At 41.2% G+C, this 26,632-nt stretch overlaps 1 protein-coding gene across 7 annotated transcripts in view; it reads left to right on the forward strand.

Moving 5' to 3' along the window:
• KIAA0319 (KIAA0319 ortholog) overlaps nucleotides 1–26,632 on the forward strand; it is a 56,442-nt gene that overhangs the window by 1,683 nt on the left and 28,127 nt on the right. For 5 of the 7 annotated variants that reach the window (XR_007906648.1, XR_007906649.1, XR_007906650.1 and 2 more), the window contains exons 2-3: nucleotides 10,726–10,883; nucleotides 19,309–20,081. Coding sequence is in view for 3 of the 7 variants with exons in the window: in XM_051799491.1 (XP_051655451.1) it covers nucleotides 10,799–10,883; nucleotides 19,309–20,081 (858 nt within the window). In the remaining 4 variants the exon portion in view is untranslated. Of the gene's footprint in view, nucleotides 1–10,725; nucleotides 10,884–13,384; nucleotides 13,418–19,308; nucleotides 20,082–26,632 lie in introns of those variants that run through there. The other 2 variants (XM_051799493.1, XM_051799494.1) reach the window with 2 other exon arrangements.

Genomic DNA, 26,632 nt, shown 5'->3' on the forward strand with positions numbered 1-26,632 from the left:
CACTTCTGTAACACTTCTGAAAACTTTAAGTTCCACAGAAAACACATTCAAATGTGAATCTGTTTCATCTTCATTAGTTCCATATCAACTAGTTGCAATTCTGTCAATTCTAATGAGCTGCATGAAGTCAAGAAGTTTTGGTGACCTGGAGATGCCGTAGTTTAATTCAGCTTTGTGTACAGATGATCTCTCAGCGTGTTGGTTTGGATGCTCTCTGAGCGGGCTGCTGATTTCAACAGTGTGGAGAGGGAGGAGTTACCATGGACAGGTTTCTGAACCTGTTTGTGAAGTCTCCATCAGAATTGCTTTAAAAACAGTTGATTCCTTCTGGTCCCCATGTGCACAGACACGGGATCTGTTTCAGGTGGAGCCCTTCAGACTCCTTCCAGCTCTACCTTCTGTGATGTTAAAGAAGGTTTACTATGGGCTTCTGGACATACCAGTTGTATGGACTTTGCTTAAAAATCTTTCCTTTAAGAAAGCATGTGGGAAAGGTTTATGCATGCTAGTTTTGATAGGGGTACTAAAATGTATATCCTTCAAGGGAAATTGGTGATTAAAGGTGGAGTTGTGATCAAGTGTTGTATATCCAGCAGTCTCCAATTTCAACACTGTAGAGAAAGCAGAGAACCATTGTAATGGATATTGTACCCATGGGGAGAAATCCTTCCTACTGTCAGGCAGTTAGCTTTCAATTTCTGTCACAGAGTGTCTTTCTGTACAAATTTATAATCTAATTTAATAGCAGATATAGTTACTTTTCCATTTCAGCACCTAATCTCTTCCTGAATGGTGCCACAGTATGATCTTTGAGTATTTTTCAGGATGATGTGACTTTATACTGAGCAGATTGGAATTGAGTCAGTCCAGTTGGAGAAAATATGAATGTGGTTAATGTAATGCCAGTTTTCAGCTAGTTAGCCTTGGTGAAGGGGCAGTTTAGAGGTTGTTTCCTGCCCTACTGCATTTTCTTTGATAAATCTGTCCTCTATACAGTTTGTTAACTGTTCTGCATGTTTCAAGGAGTTCCCCTGGTTAAATATAGATGGGTTTTAGAGAAATAAAATGTGCTCAGTTATCTGAGATTGGGCTCCAGAAGTTTACATTTTAGGGGAGTGTGTTTACACACTTGTACTTTAGCTGTTTATAACAAACAGGTAGGCTTCTGAACAGCAGATAAGGAAGATTTCTATGAATTTATATCTTGAGGTCAAATGAGGATTTTTCCATTGTCTTTCCATGTGCCTCTACATTTTTGCCACATAGTCCCCTCTTTCCACAGATTGCACTGATGGCATGACACATGGGCTACCATTTTCAATTACGGAAACTGGATGGCACGTTTTTTGAGGGTGGGCCTGTAGACATTCAAAATGCAGTTTTGTCTTCTCTGGCTTGGCTTATTTTACAGAAGTCATGAGAACTCAATTACCTGCTGGTAATCTGTTCTTCTCTGGTTGAAATCAGTCAGTGAATGGCTTAAAGAGTAGGTAAGTGGAAAAAAAAAAAAAGGAAAATCTCTCAAGTAAGCTTTATGGGAGAGCAGGCTAACAATGAACATAAAAGTTGACATGGTCATGTGGGTGAAAGGACTTACCCCTTCATCCCCCACTTTCTTAGCGAAGAAAATGTGCTAATTTTTCTACTCTTACGTCAACACACAAGATTTAGATCTAGAAATGGATGTACAGCATCCAACTGCATTAAAAATCTTTTCCAGAAGGTGATAAAATACCAAGACACAAATAGAGATAGTGTTTATGTACTTGACTTGGAAGATTTGGGCTTTTCTGGCTATCTGCTGTTGTACCCACGCCCTTTATGCAAGCTCTTTTTCCTGCAGTGTGTGCGATTGTATCTCAGGCAGTCACTGGGTATTCAATACTCTAATCTCAGAAATGGTCAATTAGCTTTGTTGACATTAGTACTTACATTGCTTGATCCAGTCTCTGCCAGTCAATCTGTGAACAGCCCTTGAAAGCTATCATAAATTAGATGTATTTCTAAGTCCGGGTTTATAACACCATAGCGTAATACAAAAATATTATCTAAAATCCTAGAACGTCCATTTGAGTTCAACTGTCAGACTATTGCTGCTTCTACATGAGTGAACCTTGCTTTTCATGTAAGGGGAGTGAGTTCAGAGAACTTCTACAGTAAAACTTAAATTTTAATGTAGTAGTTTTTAATTGTCTTCCTCCACAATGTTTGCATCATGAGTACTATTACTGCTATAACGCCAAAGTAAAATCTAGTAGTTAATTAAATACAAGAATTCAAATTGCACTGGACAATAACATAAAAGCTTTTACAACCCTTTCTGTAGATGGTATTGCTTTGACTGAAGTTATAAACTTGTTTTTTTCAAGACAACTTCATGTTTTATGTGACAGCTGGCCCCTACATTTCGGTAGCAAGTGCCTGCAATTTCCTTTGAACTGTGATCATTTCTCTGTTTGGCGCTTCTGAGACCACTGTCCAGGGTTCCTACATAGTGTGTTTGCAAACTTGGATCTCCAGTCTGCAAATGTTAGCTTTGATGCTTAGATAGAGATCACTCGAAAAGAGTAAATTTTAATTTATTTTATTTTAAGCATTAGATATTAAGTAGCAGTATTAACAATTGCAACAGTTCAATTATCCTAGATGAAATCTTTTAAATCCTAACAGTGACTTAAATGGGGTCAAGAGTTTGTCAGTATTTGAAGTCTTGACCAATCTATGAAAAACTGTGGATCTTGTGGTTTTAAATGGTGTGGCTTTCCCTGCAGTAGAGAGAGATTTATTTTTTTTCTACTGAAAATTGATACTTTTTCAATAATTACTGTAGTTCAGGGAATGGCACTTAAGGAAAAATTGTCAGAATCACAAGAACTGCAGTTCAAAATGATGGTTTGAATCAATTAATACTTCCTTTTAATTTGAGGACTTATATTCTAAGTGGAAAAAAATGCTGTTAGTTTCAGCCCAGCATTACAGTCAAGTGGGTTTTTTGTGTAGTTTTAGTATAGTCATTTTTGACCTTGAACAAGTGCAAAATAAATACATTTTTCTGTCCTGTGCACTTATATGATCCAGATTAAACTATGTGATTAACTTTCTTCCAGCTCTCCTTATAATTTACTCAAGTTTCTCCAGAAGCATCAACCTACACCTGCAAATTGTACCTCTGCTGCATAAGGATGCCTCGGTAGTATCTAGTTGGAGCTCACTGTGAGGTGCAGCGTGCTGTGTGTAATAGCATTCTGTCATAATGGCACTTGAACTAGGCAGTCGGTTGAGACCACAAGACTTTGTCACAGGCCTTCAGTCAGCTGTTGGGCAGTAGAAACTTTGAGTTCTGCAAGCTGACAAAAATTTCAACCACCTTTTATGCATTTTCTTCTGTGATCTGTATTCCTGTTGAAAAAAAACTAATTATATAGCGGAAGAAGCTAGATAGAGAAATTCTGAAATACCCTTCATAGGAGGCTTAGGACAGGCTAAATAAAAATCCAGAGGATGATGTAAGGATGCTTTGTCTTTCCTCTGTGGTGTGGAAGGGTCAAGATACCATCTTGTTCCTTCAATCTCTTCCTTTCCAGGTCTCACTTAATTTTCATTGCGGAGTACATACTCGATATTGCCTCACTTATCAGTTCTCTCTGCTATGTCCTTGTGAAAATAGAAAACATGGGGACGAAAGTATGATGGTTTGGAGAAATTGCTCAGTAGTTTGACTGCCTTCTGAAGGGACATATTTTGATTAGTGGGGAGTGCGGGGCTCTCAAGTATCTGACAATCTCATTCTGTGCTACTGACTTTTCCTGAGAGTTAGCTTTTGGTTAGTTCCCCTTTCTTGCTGGGCTGGCTGACCTCAGGGTTATACAAATGTTTGTATTGCAAATTAAGTAATAACAATCCTGAAATATTCTGACCTTTTACACTTAATATGTATGCCATAATACGATGTAAATCCGGAGTCTGATAATAGTATTTTTATTTCTCAGCAGAGTAGTTCCACCATTCATTGGTGGGTTTAAAATATTCTGTCCTTCCTTGTAAATAGCTCTCGACACCATATACCCCTGCTAACTCTCTCACCTTTAGGATTTCCACTACTGTTTGCTCTTTCCACAGCAATTGTAATAAAAGCTACTTAAATCTTGTAGAATAAAATTGCTCTTTCTGTGAAACACTGCAGCTCTGTCTTTATTTGTCCAGTTGGTGTCACTTAGCAGTTTACAGAGCTGTGAATACCAGTGGAGCTAGTGGAGCAGGTAGCCTATCCGGCTTAACATGGCAGGGTATTTTCAGCTATTCAGTTTGGGTTTTTATCATGGTTAACTTGTTGTTCGTGTGCTGGACTTGACCAAGGAAATTGATGTAGAGTTGGGATGTAATGCCAGTCTAATGTAAACCTTCACCAAGGGCTCCCTGTGAAGCCCCTCTGAATAAAGCAGAGAGACATTTGCAATTATTGCTGTATCCTGAGGCTGCAATAACTTTCCATCAGTAGTCATGGTGGTTTTTTTCAAGTATGGGTACCTATTGTTAGAAAATAGTGTGAGAGGAAGGTGACTTTGCACAGGTCACAAGCATTGATGACTCTGCAATATCTTCCACATCTGCTGAAGGGCTTGAAAATTATCTCCTTTATTTAGATACCTAACCTGTGGCTGTTTTGATAATGTGTGTTCATACAGTGTGTGTTATTGTTAGAACTCCTAGTGTCTGCACATGTCCTGAATTATTCTCTGTATTATTAGGGAAAAATGCTACTGGCCTGAAGTTTTATTTTTCTTTCTTCTGCAGTGTTTATACAATGTTAATGCTCAGCTCTTAAGTAACTGTCTTGGGTGTTAGTGCAGGTACAATAACTGATGAAATAACTGATGAAACTTAAATTCTTCGTGAGAGGTGGGTTTCCCAAAGGATTGTCTTGTATTATGTTTAATAGAAATGCTGGCATATATGCATGTGTGTATACATATATATATATATATGTATAGAGACACTTTCATTAAGTGAACATTACCATGTGTTCATTTACTCAGCCAGCCTGCTTTATATAAGAGATACTGTCAGTTCAAATATGTGGGGCTTGTTTTACCTCTGGGTTGAGTTTTTGGATGCTGTTTCAGTATTTATTTTGGCATGTTGCCTGGCTGTGCTAATGACCAGAAGGACAAGAAGGCAAGAAGCCCCTGCCTGCCTTTACCCCCAGTGACAGTGTGGCTGGGCCCAGCGTTCAGGTCCCTCGCTCTCCTCGAGGTTTCTGCTGCCCGGCATTGCTCTCTGACTGCCTTCATGACACCACTTGTTCTTGTCTCTGATTTTGTAAGAGTGCAGGCATTCTGCTACACCTTTTGTAGGGCACCAGCATACTGCCTTATGCTCTATTTGCCATTTCAGAGCTGCAGGATACAAATGTATTCCCAGACACAGGTAATTCAGTCCATACAAATTCTTATGGTTATAGCCCTGGCCTAATTAGGTGTAGGAAGTGGCAATATAGTTCTGCTTGGCTGACTCCTTTCTGTCTCTAAGGGAGAAAGTTACTTCATTCTGCATTAAAGCTAAGATGAAGCAACATGTAGAGTGAGATTTAGGGTGGAGAAGGGGGGGGAAATAATGGCAGTTCCTTTTCCTTGGAAAGCTGTTGTTCTTCATTGTGTTATATACGAGAAGATGTTGTGGTCCTGATCAGGAACTGCATATGTTTAAAAGATGGTGAAGTTAAAATGTTTGTATAGAGGGATCAGTTCAGAATTCCCTCTTATTCTCTTGGCTAGAGCACTACCAAAACCTGCCAGCTGGACCAGAAAAACATAGCTTTCAGAGTAAGGCAACATATGGATAATACGTGTCTATTTTTACCATACCTGCTTCTCAAAGCTGCCATCCCTCTTCTAGCTAAGAGTTCAAGTCAGACTTGAACTCCTAAGAGCCAAGAAATGCCAAAGTAATTACCAGCAATGCTGGCTGCTTGTGTTGTTATAAAAATCACAGGCTTTGTGATATCAGTGAAGGATAGAGATTCAGCTAGCAAATTAATCTTGCAGCCTGAGTTATTTTTAACTACTGGAATCTCATGGCTTGCTACCTTCTTTAAAATTTAATGTCTTTTGTGTTTGTGTGATGAAACTTGCAGTTTTGGGGAACAGAACAGTGTCATGAGGATGATAAGGGCAGCATTGGATGCATACACTGCAGCAGTGTTTATTGTTTTAACAGTTCAAGAAGGCATGCTGTGTCTGGTGGCTTTGTTCTCATCTGTGGGTCAGAAGCTGTGCACTGAATTGTGACTTTGTGTACTTTGTGTCTGAGCTTGATCCTAATATTAGGAAACACAAGCTAGTCTTGCAGTGAATGCAAACTCTTTTATTATGTGGAAATTAAACATCAATTGATGTGGAGCCACAAAGAAGCGCGGGAGGACACAGTGCTGCTTTTGTGCATTCACTGTATCCTCATGTGTGTGTCCCGTAAGGATTCAGCGGAGATTCTACATGCGGTCCAAAATCTGGCATTTTGTAGCTTTGGCAGGTTGTATTTTCTTAATGTAAATTAAATTAAAAAAAAAAAGAAACTAAACCCACAACCATCTGCTACAAGAACTTGTGTTTCTGAACTCTGGACAAGTAATGCTGAAAAAATCTGGATCACTTGCACAACTTCTCAATGTTTTTCTTAGTGTTGCTAGAAGTAATCATGTGGACTCCTCAGTCAACTGTTCACTAGGAAATAGAAGCTGCTATTAGTCTCATCTTAGTGAGATAGTTAAGTTGCCCTTGCAGAGGAAAAAGGCCTATAAATAAACAAATTATTTTTCTTCCTCTGATCTGGGCTAATTCTGACCTCGTGATGTTCTGATACTGAGCCTGATGCATTTTTCCTTAGGCTAAAGGATTAAAAGTCTCTCTTAGGCATCTGATCCATTTGGCTGCTTCTGGGAATGAGTGAAGGTTGCAGCAAATGCACAATATCTCAGAAACCTTAAGCTGCAGTGATAAGCTCTTCTGCAGATCACAGGTTTTGGTGGCTAGCAACTTTTCCAAGTCTAGACAGATTTCCATAGAAACAGGAAAAAATCTGTATGTGAAATTCTGATCTTACCGTAATAATAATTTTTCTACCCTTCATATATGAAGTATTTGGGGTTTGTGGTAATAAGTTGGAAATACTTATTAGGAACATAGCTTATCTCAGCTCCTCTGTTCTCTCTCTCAAAAGCAACAGGAACATTTCAAAAACTGTTGAAAGGTGGAGTTTATAAAAATCGTACACTCTGTACATCTCTCTAATTTAGTTTGAATGTTCTGAAATAAAACACTAAATAAAAGCAATAACTTTGAGTAATGTGTTAGAATAAATGTACATGGGCAAGTGTAAGCTGATGGCTTCAGCTGGAAAGGCTTAAGAAATCATCTCTTTTCAGCTGGAGATCGCTGCCTGCCTAACCGAGAGCCAGGATAGATTCATCAAGGCAAAATCATGCTTGACCAACCTCTTAGTGATGTCATTGTAGCAGTCTGACTTGGTAGATAAGGGGAAAACAGTGGATATTGCCTGTTTTGACCTCAGTAAGGCTTTTGACGTTGTCTCCTGTAATATCCTTGTAGAGAATCTATTAACTAGGGGCTGGATAAGTAGAGCTTGAGGTGGATTGAAAACTGGCTGAATGGCTCCACCCAGAGTGAGGTGGTCAGTGGCACAAAGCCCAGTTGGAGGCCAGTAACTGGAGATGTAACCCAAGGGGCAGTACTGGGTCCAGTCCTGTTTAACATCTTCATTACTTATCTGGATGGTAGTCCAGAGTATATCCTCAGCAAGTTTGCTGATGACACAAAAGTTGGAGGAGTGCCTGATAGGCCAGATGGTCACAGTGCTGTCCAGAGGGACATGGACAGGCTGGAAAAATGGGCTGACAGGAACCTCATAAAGTTTAGCAAGTGGAAGTGCACATGAGGAAGAACAACTCCATGGGGACATCCCAGCTGTAAAATACATTTGTAGAAAGGGACCTAGGGGTCCTGATGGACACCAGGTTGACTATAAGCCAGCACTGTGCCCTTGCTGCAAAGAAGGCAATTCTTGGAGATACTGGCTCTGTCTGGACATGGTCTTTTGGGAGCCAGGTCCAGGTTGCCCCATTTGAGCTGGGGGTAGACAAGGTGACAAGGTAGACGAAGTCCCTTCCAACCTCAGCCATTCTGTAGATTGATTGTCCATTGTGCATTTCAGTGCGAAATTAAACAATTTCATTTGTATCACCTTTACAGTGAAATCAAAAGGTGAGGTCCCATGTTGTGGGGCCTTCAGGACTGACTCTTCCCCTCCTGTACATAAATGCTCATTTCTGTTCAGTTGCCGATGATACTATTCCTGGACACTGCCAAGGGCTCAGCCATTTCAATGGCCACATTCAGAATGGGATATTTAGAATGTCTTGACTTAAAAAAAAAAGAAAAAAACTTGTGGTCTTTTTTTTTCTGTTACAGAAACAGATAACTTTATAGTTGGTGGAAGGACAGAATAACAATTGGGGAATATAAGAGAGCAAAATATGTCCCCACTGCTGAAGATTTTGTATCATAGAAGTAGTACCTGGAAGTGTCCAGACAACCTTTTGCTCTTTCTAAGGTGAAGCCTTACTAAATTAGTTCAAATCGCTACAGAGAAGCACAGCTATGGGTATTCTATCAGGAACTGCTTCCTGAGGGAGCATCTAATTGCATATATTAAAATACTGTCATACAAGGAACAGTATAGTGTTATGTATTTCTTTTGTTTTTCTTTTGGTGACAGTTATTTTTTGTGATCAGAAATAATTTTTCTCATTGTGCAGCATAGGAATAAACTGGCAGACCAACATACTCTGCAGTAAGGCATCTGCCTTGGGAAGGGGACTTTTGATGATGTTCGATAGAACAAAGGTCCCAGAAATCAAGTTATATTTTAAATCAAGAAAAGTTAGGCTTTTGAAAAGTTAGTAATAGTCTCTCCTGGTTTTGCAGGGAGCTTGCCCAAAGCCTTATCTTTTTGTACTTGGGATTTATTTTTAAATCTAATTTTTTTTTTCATGGTTTTAGTGATGTTCTGTACTCATTTTGCTTGACTTGAGCAGAGTTAGTGTTTGTACCACAAGCTTGAGAAAAAGCTGTCAGAGTCCAGTATGCTCTGACCAGTTCCTTTTAGATATTCCATGTGTAGAGGGTGAAATGTTTAATATCATATTTACTGATTTGGAGATACTTGTTGTGACACAGGATTTCTGATTTTGTGGAGCAGCACAAAGCATATGGAAATCACAATGCAAATGTACTTTATGCTTGGCAAAACACAGCAATGGCAGTATACAGTTCTATCATAATACTAATGTGATTCCCATTACTAGTCTCTATATTAAGCTCACCATTGCAACACTGGGAAGGAACATGTGGGTTGAAGCTAGCTCAAGCCCATTACTCTCTTCAGAATTCTTTTGCTAGTTGTTCAGTTTTTATGCTCTGTATTGGGTTGAGCCACCTATTCGCTGTGTGCATGCTGGTCTGGCTAGCTCTGGGAGACGTTCACACTCTTTAATGAATAAGTGGGAGAAACATTTACACATCAGTGGATCCACTCAGCTGTTGATAGAACAACACCTATCATTCTAAAACACTGCCAACCTCTGGTCCCCTTTGTATTGAGATAAATACAGGGCTTGCTTTGGAAAAGCTGCGGTCAGTCACAGAAGTTGCAAACCAAGGTCCAGATGCTCATGTGCTTTACAGACATGCCATCTAGAAAAGATCCCTTCTCAAAGAGCAAAAGTCCAAATGCTGAGCTGCTAGGGTTTCTAGTCTAGTTCAGTCAGCCTTAGCACATCTAAGTAACTTCTTTTGCAAGGGAAAAAGAACAAGATGATCTTTCATCGTATAAAATTATGTGTGGTAAGGAACCTTCCAAGAGCATCCAGTTAGCAGCATTTCCATCGTATGTAGATACAGGCAGTTGAAAGATGAAAGTCACATAATGAACATCAAAGGGAGTTGACTGAGATACTCTGCCTTGAGAAGGGCTGTTCACTGAAAAAATCACTACCTGTGTTTTCATTTACAGAAATATTTTTTGGTCAAGCATCCATCTAAGATCCTTGGGGCAGCAGGGGCGGGAGTGGTGAGTTTGGCTAAACTAGCTTTTTTTCTTGCATGAATAATGTTGCTTTGAGCTATTCATTCCTTACCTCTATTTGTTGCTTAGTCTACCTTGTTTGTAGAATTTAGTGTCATGGCAAGGAATGTCTCCCTAGAAATTCTGGAGAAGTGTCTGTTTTCATTTACCTTGGTAGCTGAGGGAGAACAGCTTGAGGGTTGCCTCAAGAGCTACCTTAACACTGCATGGATTTTAGCACAAACAATACTGTCTATGATTCCTCATTTAAGGGTACATGCTAGTTTCTGTTTCAAGTCAGAGGAAAACCAGGGACTGGATAGATAACTGCAAACAGAATTTGTGTGAGTTTTGAGGTAGAGTAGCCCAAGCACGCAAATCTTTCTGGGACGTTTCTGCATCTTCTGAAAAGAGAAAGAGATTTCCAGGTAGGTAATTTGTTCTGTGTCTTCAGCTTGCCTGATCTACTGTGTCATCCATCCAGAAGTCAGGAAGTAATGATAAAGCCTGCATGTCAACTGTCTGTTACTGTGACATTCTAATTAATGCTCACATCTGACCTATTTTTTCCTGGGCTGTCTGTTGCAGTGCTTGATGGACACAGGAGGGAACTAAACAGTGTAAGAGGAAACCGACGTTAAGACCCAGAATTTCGACACACATGAAAAAGCGGTTGTCACTGCCTTCGTGGTGCAGTATGGCATTCGGACCTGGTGTTCTCTGCCTGCTCCTATGGGCAATAACAGGTAGGAGTTTACTTCTTGTGTGTCTGAGTCACCCAGAGAGGAGAAGCATATGCTCCTGGAGTGTGCATACAGCTGTGAAGGAAATACAAATAAGGCAAGAACTGGAGAATCTTGTGACTTCTCAATCCAAAAATCTTTGAGAAGGTACAGCTTCATAACTGGCAGTTGACTGCAATGGAAGAAGGCAATTGCGAGTAGCTGTGTGGAGCCAGTTTCAGCAGGCTGTTTCATGGGAGATGCATGGTACAAGAAAGGGTAGTGGGAAAGTTTAAAGCATTTTCCTTTTATTTCTCTTCAGGACAGCAATTTAAGAATGATGTATTGATTGTATTCTAAGCTACTTCTTTGTTCCAAAGTGTCATAGGATGGTTGATACATGAGAAGCATAAATGCGTTTGTTCACATCTGTCACCTCATCATCCTCCCTACAAACATATATTTCCTTCCAAGGACCACAGGGTAGTCCTGTAAATTTCTACTTCAGCCACAGGAATAGGTAAATTATTTCCACAATCAGACAGATGCAGAATGATAGTAGTTCTTAATACTGCCACTGTATCATAGAGAGATTTAATCTGGGGCAGGCAGTTGTGATATGGCAAGTGCAGAAAAGTATTTGCAGAAGTGGGGTTTATTTTCTTTAAAGATAGTGTTTGAATTCTGGCTTTGGAGATACTGGCAGCATCCATATTAGCAGGAATTGAGAAAATAACAGTTATCTGACTTTCTTCTCTTAGATGGGCTGTTTCATGAGGGAGAGCCTTGCTTAATGTGCTAAGGCTTAAACTGACTACTGAATTTGGAAAAGTTGGGTGAAGGGGGGTAGGTATTAACCTACAGCTGAGGAGAGATAGGCATTAACTATAGCTGTGCTCACATCTGGTTCAAAGTAGACATCAAGATCACCCTGAGGATCTTATAGTGCCAATTTCTTTGAGAAGAACATGGAGCTGAAGTGTTTGTTGCTGTAGTAAACAAGTATGCCTTTTAGAAATAAAATGCTCTCCTATGAGATACTGAGTACCTGCTGTAGGGTCCATACTAGTGTCTTTGGAAAAAAATTCACAGCAACTTCAACAGAAGACAGTAATGTGCAGTAAATACTGGATTTTGCCTGTAGAGAATGTCACAGTTTCATGCTTTTAATAATACTGTTAATTGTTAGCAGACTAGAATATCTTCCACATGCATATAGAAAGTTATCAGTCTTTAGCTCCAAATTTGCTATGCTTTCTTGGTTTATCTGAGAATAAGACCATTGCTCTCAGACTGTTGGCTGTATTTCAAGCCTCTCCTTGTATCTTAGGTACCAGCGCACGGTGTTCAGAGGATAATATAATCTAATATCTCATATTATTTTAATAAAAATGTAAGAATTTATTTCCATCTTGATAATTTGCAGTATTTTTTAATCCAATTAATATTTACTGTAATTAAACTGGAAGGTTCTTGCTGATTTCCAGGATATGTTTGCTGAAATACATCAGTAGATGCTCAGCTTTTTTAAGTCAAAAGGACTTCTTTTTAGTGCAGGCTTTAAGGTGAATTTACTCAGGCTCAGGAATTTGCTGGATGTTCATTCTGCAATTTTTTTCTGCACACGAACTTGTGCTTTTAAGCACCACTTTTTCTTAAAAAAACCCAAGTCATCTTATGTTTTAATTTAAGATAATGAGAAGACTGACTTTATACAGGAAAGGAAGGCTTGACATTTCATTGCTGAGAGAATGGAGAAACAGACTCACTGGTGAATATTGTTGGAAAGATATTGAAGAATATGCTCTGGTCAAAAGAAATATAGATGGGCTACTCTGTCCTGTTTAGGTGACATTTATTTGGTTTTATTCTGTGCATGGTGGCTTTTGACTAAGTGTTTGACTGCTTTTCATGAATGTGGTAGGTTGATCTTTGCTGGCTGTCAGGTGCTCAGCAAATCACTTTATCATTTCCCCTTCTCAGCAAGATGGGAGAGAAAAATATGACTAAAAACTCATGGATGGAGATCAGGACAGAGAGGTCCTGTACTAATTACAGTCAATAGCAAACAAGACGACATAGGGAAGTAGTTTAATTTATTGTTGATTAATCAGAGTAGGATAATGAGAAATAAGAATATCATAGGTTTACTTGTTCTAAAAATCCAAGCAGAAATTTTCCTTTCCTTTCCCCTGTCCCACTGTAAGAGAAGGAGGTTGAATGAGGAGGGGGAAGGGGTAATTGACTGTACAAAAGAACTAGCTGGCAGACCTGCATTCCAGGTTGATGGCCCTTCCAAAACTGCAGGGAGGGGGGAGGAGTTTTTCTCCTCCTCTCCTTGCAAATGGGGGACACTTCATGTTTTGCCTTAACGGGGGCAAGGTGTGTGCTGGAAAAGCTCTGAGGCCATTTTTGCTCTCGACCTGGTCATCTGTCTGTTCTCCGGCCTCTTGCCTGCGGTCTGCTCTGTCGCCAGCTGGGCCTGCTCAGAGTTTATCAGAGAGTTTGTGCTCGGCAAGGAAAGGGGGGAGTCCTGACCACAGCCAGCTGCAGACATCGTGAGTTTTGTGGGAGAGAACCTGCCCTCCTTTTCCCCTTTTTTCCCCTTCACCTCCTCAGTGGGGGGGGGAAGTCTCCATTGCCGGCTTCTCCCATGCACCGGGGCCTGAAGTGGTGACTGCCAGAGCCCAGCAGTGCCCTCTGCTGACCAACACTGAGCACTGCAGGCTCTGCTCCTCCAGTGGTCCAACAGCCCCCAGTGCCCACCGTGATGAGTCAAGCTAGAGGACAGAGAAGTATCAAACTGTTTCCTTTCTGAAGGGGACTTTTGGGTACAGGATTATTGTTTAGTTGTTTTTGTGTTCTTTTGCTGTTTTTGCCAATATACATATATTCTTTAATAAAGGGTTGTTATTTCTTCCTTTTTCCATACTTCTTCAATTGGAGCCTCTTAATTTCGGATTTACAATTGCTGAGAGAGAGGAGTTTGGTCTACCTCATAACTCATCCTCCTTAACAAAAAACTTCAGTCTCCTTAAACTGAGACAAAGAACTAATGTAAAGGCACCTTCCCCTCACCTCTTCCTTCTTCCTAGACTCAACTTCACTTTCAGTTCTTCTGTCTTCTTCCCCTTAGAGGCTCAGGGCATGAGGAATGAGGGTTGCAGTCTGTTCATAGTGCTTCATCTCTTTTGCTCCTTTCTCCTCATGCTCTTTCCCTGCTCCAGCATACAGCCTTTCCCATGGGCTCAAATTCTTGAAGAAGTGCTCAACATGGGTCCTTTCCACAGGAAAATCCTTCGGGAACAGGTTGCTCCAGTGTGGATCCCCTTTTGGGCCACAGATCCTGCTGGAAAATGTGTTTCTGTGTGGGGTCCTCTTCATGGGGTTGCATTTCAGGCCAGGATCCTATTCCAGTCTGGATTCTCTGTGGGTTCACAAGTTCCTTCAGAGCTTATCCAGCTGCTCTGAGGTTGAGTCCTTCACAGGCTGAAGGGTAGATACCTGCTTCATTGTGGATGTCCATGGACTGCGGGAGGACAACGTGCTTGGTCTTCACCGCAGGCTGCAGGGGAATCCCTGCACTGGTACCTGGAGCACCTCCTCCCCCTTCTTCACTGACCTTTGTGTATACAGGATGTTTTTTCTCATGTTTTCTTACTCTTCTCTCCTGCCTGCTGCTGTTGTGCCAGGTGTTTTGTCCCTTACTAAATACATTATCACAGAGAAGCTGTCGCCATCCCTAAATGAGTCAGCCTTGGCCAGTTGTGGGTCTGTTTTGTAACTGGCTCTGTCCTGACATGGGGCAGCTTCTGGTGTCTTCTCGCAGAAGCCATCCCTGCAGTCTGTTTCCCCCCCCCAACTCCCAAAACCTTGCACATAAAACAATGAAAAACAAAGCTAGAACAGTAGTCAGATCACCTAATGGATGCAGATATCTATCACTGACTAATGTTTGTGCCTCTCGGGATGCTTGAGCTGGATGTGGCGATAGGTATTAGTGTGTATCATGCCTCTGTCACTTACCATCTTATGCATTTTGAAAGATTTGCTTCCAAAACCTGTGGATGCAGCTCCTAATTTAGCCATATAGACATTCTTCATAATGCTTATAATCTCATTTCACTGTCTTGTATCCATTCATTTGTGAAATCAGCTTATATTGAAATACATTTAAATTATTCTGGCCATTAATTATTATTTTTATGCTAATGTATAAAAGAAAATAACTTTTTTTCCTTATGAGAGATAGAAGACATTGCTATAGAAGACGTTGCTTTCCAGCACAGAACCAACAGTTTACTTTGCAACTGGGAATCCAATACCTCAGAATCAATTCAGTCTAGCTCTCATCTTGAGCAGGCATGTTCTAATTTGGTATTTGAGGCAGACCTTGCAAATACTGCTATTGAAATGCATTTCTGCAAATATAAGAGTTCTTATGTCTCACTCTCAGTTTTCTTATGTGCTCACTTTATGTGTGCACATTGTGTGCTTTGTTCTGAGATTATCTACTCCAACAAAAATTCGAAGAGGGATTGGCAGGTAATTTCACTCGCAGGTGTTGTGCAGTTTAGTCTCCTGCTTCTAACTCCATGCAGTCCAGCTGTAAGATGTATGACCTCCCTCTCAGTGCTGTGCTGCCAGCAAGAAGGTAATGGGAAGTGATTCTGATCAGATGTCACTTTTCTTGGTGCAAAGTCTGAATCTGAGCTCTTCTCTATTGCACGTTCCCTCTTGCCCCTTCTTTCTGCTTCTTGTTGGACTGCTTGCTGCTGGGGAAAACAAATAGAGCAGTTCTGTCTTTGCAGGGTTTCAATACTGGGGTGATTAGCCGTGATGAACCTGGTGTTAGTACAGTGTCACAATTTGCTACTTACTGACTAAAGAATATTTGCTGCCAAATCATTCAAGTGCTCATGGTTGTGTGAGCATGGGGGAGAGCATCTGTTAGGTTTGGCAGTTAGTTTCCATGCCCACTTGAGGAAAGGTCTCCAGCCAGCTGTGACAGAGGAACAGCGGTGTTCCTGTTGGACTCTTGACATCAACAGACTCATATACACCAAGGTGTGAAGGAGTGGTAGCATGCAGCTCAAAGGGTGTGGACGTTCCCTCATTAAAGGAAGGAATCTCTGTAGAGTGAAACTATATTCTACCATGTGGCTGTTTAACAGGGTTTTAGTGGAGGGTATGGGTTGGCTTTTTAAGGGTAATTGACTTGCCTGACTAGGTCTTTGGGTATGTCAGCGTTGTCCTACTGCAGACATAACGGTACAGCTAAAAGGAAGGAGAACACTTTCAGAACTTCTGGGCTTTTGGCTCATGCTCCAGAGGGTTTTCAGGGCTTGTAATAAAGGGAAACAGTCTTTCTATTGGTAACTTGAGTGAGTACTTCAGAAGCAAACAGTATTGCATGATGCTAGTTTTTTTGCTCTTACTGGTCAGAGTAGAACAGTGTTTTAATGTCTTGAGTTCAGTTAACAAGGAAAATAGCTGTTCTATGACCTCTCACAGCAGGTAATAGTGTAGCAGACACAAATTTTACTATGTGACCTTTCACATGGCACACTTTCAGTAATTTTTATGTAAAAATAGACTTCCCTACCCCTATTTGAGCCCATTGCAGACTGGAGATTGGATGGGATGAAGGGGAATATGAAATTAGAGATCAGATTAAGTTCACTCTAAGTAGATATATTTTCCATGTGAAGACAACTAATGTACACACACCTAGTGTGAGGTTGAAATAGCCTGCTAAATTCATCCTTTCTTGAGTACCTGTTGCTACATTCCAACTCAGGTATAAGACTAGCTGAAGCAAGAGATGAAACTTTCATTACTTTGAGATTTGGATTGCACTGTTAGATTTAATTTAGAGTTGTCAGGGAAATAATTTTCTCACTGTACAGAAATTCAGAAGTTTAATGTTTTTTCCATTCTTTATTGGGATGAAACCAAGGCCTTCTGAATTTGAAAAAGCAGGTAGCTAAGACCTGTGATTAGGTTGCTTGCTTGTGAGATTTAGGTTCCAAGTGTTTAATTATTTTAGGAATGTACTGGCCTTGTTTCTCACAATGGCTAATGGAGCACCATTAATTTTGAGGAGGTCCACTCTGCAGTGTGGTAACTAATGTATCAAACTGAAAGTGGCAGAGAGATTTGAACCTCATTGAGGACTTGAAGTGTGTCCTGAGGTTAGAGCTGTGGAGTATCCCACTTGCATAAGCCTGTCTCTAAGACAAGAATTGTTGGTCATTCTTTTCTGAACAAATAAATAATGAACTTTCAAATTTGTTTGAACAGGTTGGTCACTTTCTCCTTCAGGGTTGAAGTAGAGAAGGGGAGGGGATGAAAACAGTCCTCAAAGGAGTTTTTCTAGCCCATATTAATAGTCCTGTTCCTGAAGTATTAATTGTTACTGATTTAATATTGCACATTTGCACGGAATTACGTTCCTGTTTTACCCTTTTAAAGGCCTGTTTCTCATCCCTCCACTGACTTACAGGATTAACTAAATTGATATGGTTGCAAAAGGACAGAATGGTTGAATGGGCTGCCTGACTCCTATACTCCATTTTAATCCAGAGCTCTTCTGGCTCCCCTGTTGTGCAGGCAACTTAAAGGAAAGACTTGTGATGACAATTCATATTCTCTGCCAGGGTCTTACATTGTTGGAGGTAAGAGGGAATGTAGAGAAAAAGTTTATATGCAATGTGAAAGAAAAAACTGCACAAATCTTGGGCAGCACCCGGGTACACATAAAGGTACTACATATCTAGGCTGTTAGAGCAGGATAGGTTTCAAGTGCATGTTGCCCTGGATAGATTTTTTCACTGGAAGTGTAAAGTGGAAGAGGAGACAGCATCCCAGTTCTGTGTGAAGGAGCAACTAGAGTCAAAAAATGGTACTTGAAACTCTTTATCCTTTTTGTCATCTTCCTATTCGACTATATCTATTTGCAAGTCATCAAGCTTTTTTAAAATTTGGTTTTGTTTCATGTTTTTCCTCACTCTCCACAGCCAGCTCTGCAAACCAACATAACGTTTTGTCCACTCTATCCCTCTGTATGCAATACAATTTTTTTGATTGTTGGTTTTTTTGGTTTTGTTATTTTTTTGTGCTGAACTTAACTTACTTTGCAAGCTTCCATTCATCCCAGGCAACATGATACCGCACAGGTATTTCAGTAGCTGTGTTAATGACTTGTGAAGGATGGTGCTCCAGTTTAGCCCAGAAGATGTGGTGGGAACTGTAGTGTGGTGCTGGACACAGCACATGTGTAGGAGAATCCCTGCATCTCCAAGGCTCATGGAGACCTAGCCCCTATGGCCAACCTACTCCTACTCCTTGATTTCATTTTCCTGCCCCTCAACTCATTAGTCAAGCTGCCTTTTTCTTTTTCTACTGCCCTATAGTATTGTGAATAATGAGGTTGCTGCTGCCAGAACTCAATTGTCAATGACATTAACAGAAATGCAAAGCAGACAGAGTCAACTTTGTCTTTCGTTACTGTTAGCTCCACAGTGGTGACATGTTTGTTTTAATTTGTTGAGTTAGCAAGTCTAGTTGAAAACCAGAAGAAGAATGTCCTGGTTTTACTCAGCTATTTCTTGAAGTATGATCAGGTTTTTCAAGTTGCATTTTAGAGAGAGAATTTCTGAAGAGCAATTATAACCAGGGGAAAAAATCCACCTAGAAAAGATGTTAAAAAATTGACTGAGATATACAGGATGTCGGTTCATACTTGTTTTGAACACTTCACACTCAGTCTGTGATGTGCTATGAAATTAATTCTGATGTCATTCTAAAAGATTTCAACTTCACTACGAATGAAGGAAAGATGCTCCATACTGAAGCAAGCTGTTGGGATTTCACATGAACTGTTGGATAAAGCAGCAAAAGTTTGAGAATTTATCCAGATTTTGTATGAAGCCCAGCAATTATGTTGGAGTGAGGAACTCTTCATGAAGTTCAGATGAGATGACAAATCTTTCTCCTTTGTAGATTTTTGCTACCTTCTACCTCAAATGAAACAATGACATTCTACAGCATCTTATTTAAGTTTTTTTTTTAAATGTATTTTGCTTACTATGCTGTAGGGGTAATGAAGGTACCCCGTGATTTATATTTTTTCTGTGTGTTCCCTGCTTTGTTCTTGTTTTTAAGTGTTGGCAACTCATTTTCCTCTCTATGTATTTGTATTTGTGACACAGGAGTAAAAGGTACGTTTGCAAAACATATCAAGATCCTATGCTGAAAAATCCTCCAAAGTACAAAGGGATATGATGAAAAAAAGGGAGCGGTGATGTTAGTGAAAGAAAATGAGCTTTTTTAACCAGGGTACCACCTGTCTTTATCTTGTTTTCTGTGATAAGCCATTTATAGTCACAGTAAACTATATTGTGGCTTGGTTGTAGTGCTGTGCCTTATGTTCGTGGTGTTGTTTCAGGTTCCAGTTGTGAGCAGTGCAGAGAAGGAGCCGCGTACTCAGGTGCAGTAATATCTCCCAACTTAGAAACCACTAAAATTATGCGAGTTCCTCATGCCATGTCAGTGTCCGACTGCATCGCAGCTTGTTGTGACCTCTCTGGTTGTGACTTGTCCTGGATGTTTGAACAACGTTGTTACATCGTGAACTGCCAACACGAAGAGAATTGTAAACCTAAAAAAATTGAAACTGTAAAGTCCTATCTTACTTTTGTGCTGAGGCCTTCTCAGAGGCGAGCCTCGCTGCTAGGACTTGGGCAAGTGATCCCAAGCATGGTCCACTCTCTGGGACACCAGAATGAGCCATCTGAGGAAGTGAGTAGCCTGAAGAAGCTGTCTCTGCTTGGCAAAGATCCCAACCTTGAGGAGATACCTGAATACATTGATGATTATAAAGAGTTGGAGGAGGACCCATTTCAGATGGGCATCAAACATGAGCAGAAGGAGAGCACAGATTATGCTGACTGGGGCCTGATGATGGCAGGTGAAAATGGCTTCAATGCTTCCACAAGTGATGACGGAGATAACCAGGAAGACTTTGCTGAAAAGAAAGGGGAGGCTGTGAAGGTGGAAAGCCTTTCAAATAAAAACGTCTCTGAATTGAACTCTGTCGCTGAACACTCCATAGACAAGTTGTCATCCCTCCTGGAGATTACACCATTCCCTGGGAAGACATTTGAAAGGGAAGCAGCTGTTCAACTTCTTGCACAACCTGATGATGCTTTGCAAAAAGAGGTATGTTTGCCCCTCAGCAGGCAGAGTATAGTGAGGCTACTTGGCAACTGTTTTGTTTTTCAAATCTTTGAAAATCTGAGATAATTGCTTTGTAATATTACAACACTCAAATGACTTAACAGTCCTGTTACAGTGTAGAAAAGGCTGAAGGGAAGAGGATTGTCTTAATAGGCAGATAAATCACCAAAGGATTTTTTTTTAAATCAGATGGTAAGGAGCAGAGCTCCTTTTGGGGCACTGCGGGGTTTCCTTGGAAGTGTACAAATGAGTGAGCTTGGAACCTGGTGTAATAGTGTTACAGTCGTCTTCACTTCTGACCCATGGTGACTCATTGGAAGTTAGCAGAGCAATACTAGTGGATCCTCTAGTATTCAAAGGCCAAGACCAGTAAACATAAGTTCAATAAGAACTTATATGTGACAATAAGAAAAGTAAATTACACACTTAAAATCTAGTATATATATACTTAAGTAAGATGGACCTGTTCTCTATTTATACCAACCAGTTTGATCAGTTGAGTCTAAAGGGGCCCTGGTTTCTTAAGATTAGTTGAAAAGTTGAAACAGGCTACAAATTCAACATTCCCTGGGTTTGACACTCTTGCCAGAAAGAGGAAATTAAGCAGTATTAGCTGACTTGCTCTAAATTCCACCAGATTTTGTAACCAGCACCTACTTGTCACTTGCTGTAAAAATTGTAATTTATTGACATTACTGTAGGGAAGAAAAATACAAGTTAATAAGAAAGTTGCATGAAATCTGTGGCAACTGAGATTCTTGGATGGAATGACTGAAATGGCAAAAGTATGTGAGGAGAACAGCAAGTCTATATGTACTGTCTAACTTGGATACCATTGCAGCCTAAGGGTGCGGCAGTTTCTGGGTTCTGCTTTGAGATCTTATAGATGTTTTAAGAACTGGTTTTGAGGGTTATCTGGGAGTGTTATGAGGAAAATGGGTGGTTGTTGTAGCTGGGAGGGGAAAGCTAGCAGAGGCTGGAGCCTCTAGCAGCTTCTCACAAGCTCTGTCCGCTGTTCTCAATCAAAGGGTGCCTTGGGTTTTTGCCCTAGTCTGCTCACGATCACAGAGGGGTGATGCACCCCTCCAGCATGTGCTCGGGAGAGGACCTCTCTCCAAGACCTCTGCCTAGAGGTGGCAATGAACTAGTCAGGAGTTTATATGGGTCAGGGCTGGCAGGCCAACTGCTGTGGGCAACATGAGGGTGCATGTCTGCCCCAGACCGCCTGGTCAGGAAGAAGAAAATAAAGACTTAAGGCAACTGGGAGGAGCCTCATATTAACAGCCCTGGTCCTCAGGGAAGATTTAAGCCATCCAAATGCCTACTGGGAGGGCAAGAGAGCAGGGCACAAGCAATGAAGGAGGTTTCTGGAGGATGTTGATGATAACTTCAAGAAGTTATCAGAGGTCATTGAGGAACTGAGGAGAGAGACTCTGCTGGACCTCACCCTTGCAGGCAAGGAGGGATTTGTTAGGGATATGACTGTGAGGTGGAGGCTCTTAAGAGGAGCAGGAATAAGTTAGAAAGCAGGGTCACAACCATGGGCTTTAGTAGAGCAGTCTTTGACCTGTTGTGGGATCTGCTTGGAAGACTCCCAAGGGAGATTGTCCATGAGAGCAGGTTGCTTTTTGAGGATCACTTCCTCTAGGCTCAAGATAGCCTGTGACTTTTATGATTGTCTAAGTTGGTCTGAAGTGTATTGGCATGAGTGAAAAGAGATTAGAACTCATCTTCATTTGTATGGAAGAACATTTGATAGCAGATCAAGTGCTATCGCAAGCAGAGTTGATGATGGGAGATTTGTTTTAAAAAGTTTCTACCACACATGCCTTGAAATGAGCATAATTAACATGGGGGTTTAGAAGAGAGGGCTGGATCCTAATAGTTTTTTCTTAGCATGCATATGTGTATATATGAAGAGTGTAATACCAAAGTATGCTGTCCCTACTGATAAAGTTTGGAGTGACATTCTGTCATGCACTAGTGTTGCAGTTAGTTCTAACAAAGGGCGATAGCTGAACTGCTTTTACAAAGTTAAAATTTAGGACATCCCACCACTACTGTACTGTAGTTTACAAGCATTTTTCAGTTATTGCCTGTGCTATGTGCTGGAAATTAAGCCACAGCAAGAACCTGTGGTAGCTCCGTGCACCACCATGTTTGTGCACTTTGGGCATGCAGTAACACTTGAAACTTGCCTCCATTGCATTTTGCTGTCAAATGGAAGACCATGAGCACTGTGCTAATCTTTAGACACTTGTCAGGATCTATACTGACTGTGCCTTCTGCCTTACGGAAGCCATGAAACTTTGAGTTCATCTAAACTATGTGGCAGAGCTGAGCAAGTTTGTTCCCTGTCTCTAAGGGATCATGTGATTACCATTTTATGAAAGTTGAGATTTCACATCCTGCAGCAGTAATAATATATATGGTCAAGCCTACTTTGTAAATCTCTACTTTGATTTTGCTACCCCAGCCAGAATAGAAAGATTTTTCTTTCTCTTTGTGCACTGACTATGTAGATGGATGTTTATTGTAAAGTGAAATTGAAAAAACCCTATTTCTTATTGGGACACAAAGAAGTCATTCTTGTGTGATCTTTATATTAAGCTAACGTTATGCTAGTACAGCCACTGAAATTCCAGTAGAAAGGCTGAGGAATGAGCTTACTTCTTTCAGTGCAGAAGGGATAAAACTCCAAACCTAGGTCAGTCTTTATCCCCAGCTGGTAGTGATGCTGAGGAGCCGGTAAGACAACTGTAGTTAGATGATCAGGAAGTGCTCTGTGAGCAGAGCTGCAGAAGATGGTTGATGGGATAGCACTGAAAACTGGTCATGACATGTATGGAGAAATTACTCTAAAGATGCTCTATTAATGTAAAGAAAGAATCTGGAGAAGCAGAAGGTGCAAAGGTGCAGCCTTTGTTTCCCAAGTGGGAATCGTTTGAATTTAGACATTTGTAGAGAAAAGATGATGAGCAGGCCTTTCCCTGGCCTTCTCCAGAATCAACTTCAGGCATGTTTTCTTCCCTTCCTAGTCTCCACTCCCCTTCTTTTCACTGTAGTTTATATTCAGTCCCTTTGGTGAGATGACAGGTGGCATGGGAGAGTGGAGTCAGAGCATGGCAGTTTCCTTTTTGCCACTTGTTGCTTATTTCTCTTTTCTGTTGCTGTTCCTTCCTTCTTACTTGTTTCATCTGTCTGGTATGGGCTTCTCTGTGTGCCTCAGTTCTCTGGGAGGTGCCATGAAGTGCCTGTTTCCAAGAGGGTGTCTCAAGCCCTATGCTCAATAGTGTTCATTTCCAGATGTTCCCTCTCATGTCTCCTGTTGTGCATCTTCCCACCTTCTCCTCTATCCCCTGCCCCCAGTGACCCTTTTTTAACTATGTTTGAGTGGCTGCAGTGTTGATGCATGGTGGTTTGCTTCCATCCGTTTCCAAACTGTCTGGAACCACAGGGGTGACCCGTGCAGCCAGTCCTCTGCCATCCAAACCCTGCCAGTATGGCTAACACAAATTTCCAGGTTTTGACTTCAGGTTTTTCTGGTTTGGGAACTTTACTTGTGACCCTGGTGAAAAAGGCCTGTGACAAATTCTGGTGATAGAATTTCCCTCTTACGTGTCTCTTTCTCCAGCAAGCAGACATTTTTATCAAATCTCATATGGATTGTTCAGCACATTTTTGTGTTTCCTTCTGACGAACTTTTTTTGGAAACCAAATTTTGTTATTAAGGAAATCTTAAATTTTTACACTGGATTAAAAATGCTGAGATGTCCCCAAATAGTTTTATCATTGGCATATAATCCAAACAACCTCTCAACCTGTGGTCTTTTTGTATGCACTATGAAAACGTGAAGGTCTTAAAATCATATTTGCTAATAACTTTAATGAATTGCCCTGTTTATTACATGTTATACAATGTATTCCTATGATCCTCTTAATTCTGCCACTGCAATTCTTTATCTCCTAGATCTGTGCTGACACACTCCCTTCTGCAGCTTCCAGACAAAGCTGTTTTGACAAGTCAGACAGAGCAGGGTGGCAAAAATGCAATTCCCTCCCTCCACAGTAGTCAGCAGGATGCAGTGTCCTCAGGTGCTGTGTTCTTTGAGCGAGGACCTGGAGACAGATTTTAAACTGAGAGACCAACAAGCACAGACCTCCAGAGTCTGTGCCCTTGGAGCATCCTTGCCATAAATGCAGTCAGGTGCAAAGGATTTCTGTATGTGACTTGGATAGAGAATTTTTGTCATTTAACTGAATAACCTGACTGTTGGGTTTACGTCGGACTTCAGAGTGATCTTATGGACTGTTACCGTCTAGCAGCTCAATAACATGAATACATTTAGAAATCTGTACAGAGTATATGCTGCCAAGCTGCCCAGAACAGAAACCTGCAGTGCTGCCCATCCCTGAAGTGTAAAGTATTAATTGTCTTTTTAAAATTACCAGTTAGCTGCTGATCTGCTAAGGTCTGTAAGATTTTTCAGGTCTTCATTTCTAGCAGCTGCTGTGTTGATGCTGCAGTGTTTCAAATGTTCAGTAGGTTAGGCCTGACTTGCTTCTTGAGCTTATTGTATTTGCAGGAATAATGGTGCAGTCAAAATGCATAAAGCTCTACCTAAGAAACCTTAAGATGACTGACAGACTTTATATGATGGTGAGCCTTTTAATGTCTAATTGGCTTGCCTTCAGAATTGATATTTAAGACCTAGAACGAAGTTGAATATCAGAGATGTTCATATATTATTTTGGTTCTGTTTGGTTAAAAATGCATTGATTTGATCTCTAGGATATGTATAAAACCTCTGAAAGATGTTTAAATATTTAGATTTACCTGCCAAAAAGGTAAATTTCTTTCTCGAAATCTGCACTTCCTGTCATACTTTATGGTGGTTTGCTCTTTTTGCAGCGCCCCAACTACACAATTAGTAGGGATCTTACTTGCTTGAAATCATTAGACACGTGACTGAATGCAGAGAGCAGGGACAAGCAGACCAGCAAAGTTTCACTGCTGACAGAGCTACTTTCCACAAAGTTTTGCAGATAAATGAGGAAGAGGAAATGGTACTGCAGTTAAGTAGTAGTCTTATGTGCAGAGGGACATGGAGGAATCACTGCTGGGGAAGCAGTCATATGAAGTGCAACACTAGCAGCCCTTGACTCTCCAGAGTCCTGATCACTTGTCTTTAGGAGTACTTGAGGAAGATGTTTCCTTGAGGGGGAATGTTGGGTTGCCTCCAGGATCAGGATGGAGTAAGGAAACATGGTAGGGTTTATCTTTCACATTCATGGGGTGGGGGAGGGGAGGGGGAAAGACTACCCAATCTATGGGGTCAGCCAGGGACCAGAAGTGGGAAGGGATCCCTCTTGGCATGATACTGTTGCCTGCAGTGCAACTTTGAACTTCCCCAGGAAACTGCATGGCATTTTTCCCATTTTGGATTATGGGGGCGTTCTCAACTTCTGTTGGAATTCTCAAGAGATGGGCACTCAAGTCAAACCTGAGAACTGAAGGATGTGGGCCCTCACCGTTGGTGTGTTTGTTGCAAGCAGTAGTGGCTGTACAAATGGGTAAAAGCAAACAACCCACAAAGCCCATATCAACAGAACTATCTACCCTGCTCACTCCCAGAAAGAATCCTTCTTTTCTTTCTTTCACTTCCCAAGCTGGAATTTAGGTTAATCTTGCCTTCTGCATCTGCTCCAGCAAATTTCTCAGTAATAGGTTCTGCCTGAGAACTCAGTTTCTGATATTGTCCCTGCCCCAGTTGTCTGCTGCCTGCTAATGTTTTTAGTTTAAGCCGTCTTTTTGGCTGTGACGCAGCTTCAGATGTGACGGTGCCACAGGGCACCTTTTCTGACTGCAGCATCTTGCCTAGGTTTGCTGACTGAAGTGATGTTTGGTGCCACTGCAGAATAGAGTGTCCCTGGAAAAGTTTGACTTTGTCTCCATCTGTCCTATAAAGCCAAGATGGCTGCTTTTCAGCTGATGGATTGCCAAAGGTTCAGGAGAGGAAAAAAGCCAGAGGAAGCTCAGAAAAGTAGATTTCCCTTAAATTTGAAAGGCAAGGAAACACTTTGGTTTGCTCAGGTGGGGTAAAGATCTTTCTGGAAGATGTGGAATGAAGTGATTATGTAAAGGAGAGCTGTCTGGAGGGAAGACCTTTTGTCAAGATAGGAGGCAGGATGTGCTTGAGGCTCTCACTGTGCATGATAATGTTGTCAAGGGTGAGATTCCTGATGAGGGTCTGGGGTTGGTCTGCTGAAGGCACTACTTCAGGGGAGCTACAGTCCCTGATGCTGCTGTCAGTGTCCCACCTGCTCAGAGAGATCTTACTGTCTGCATATCGAGCAGGGCTGAAGGTGTGACCAGAGAGGTGCTTCCTTTGTCTGCATTATGGATTCACCTGAAGGTGCAACTCTTGATGTGGTCCTCAGCATCCTCACACGGTAGTCAGCCACAATTGCTGACACTGCTCTCACTCTCCCTGCTGGGATCTTTTCTCTCTGTCCATTGTTCAAGGCAGAGA

The sequence above is a fragment of the Manacus candei genome, unplaced genomic scaffold (assembly GCF_025592945.1).
Source record: "Manacus candei isolate 608988 ecotype Guabito, Panama unplaced genomic scaffold, ASM2559294v1 h1tg000049l, whole genome shotgun sequence".
Lineage (NCBI taxonomy): Eukaryota > Metazoa > Chordata > Aves > Passeriformes > Pipridae > Manacus > Manacus candei.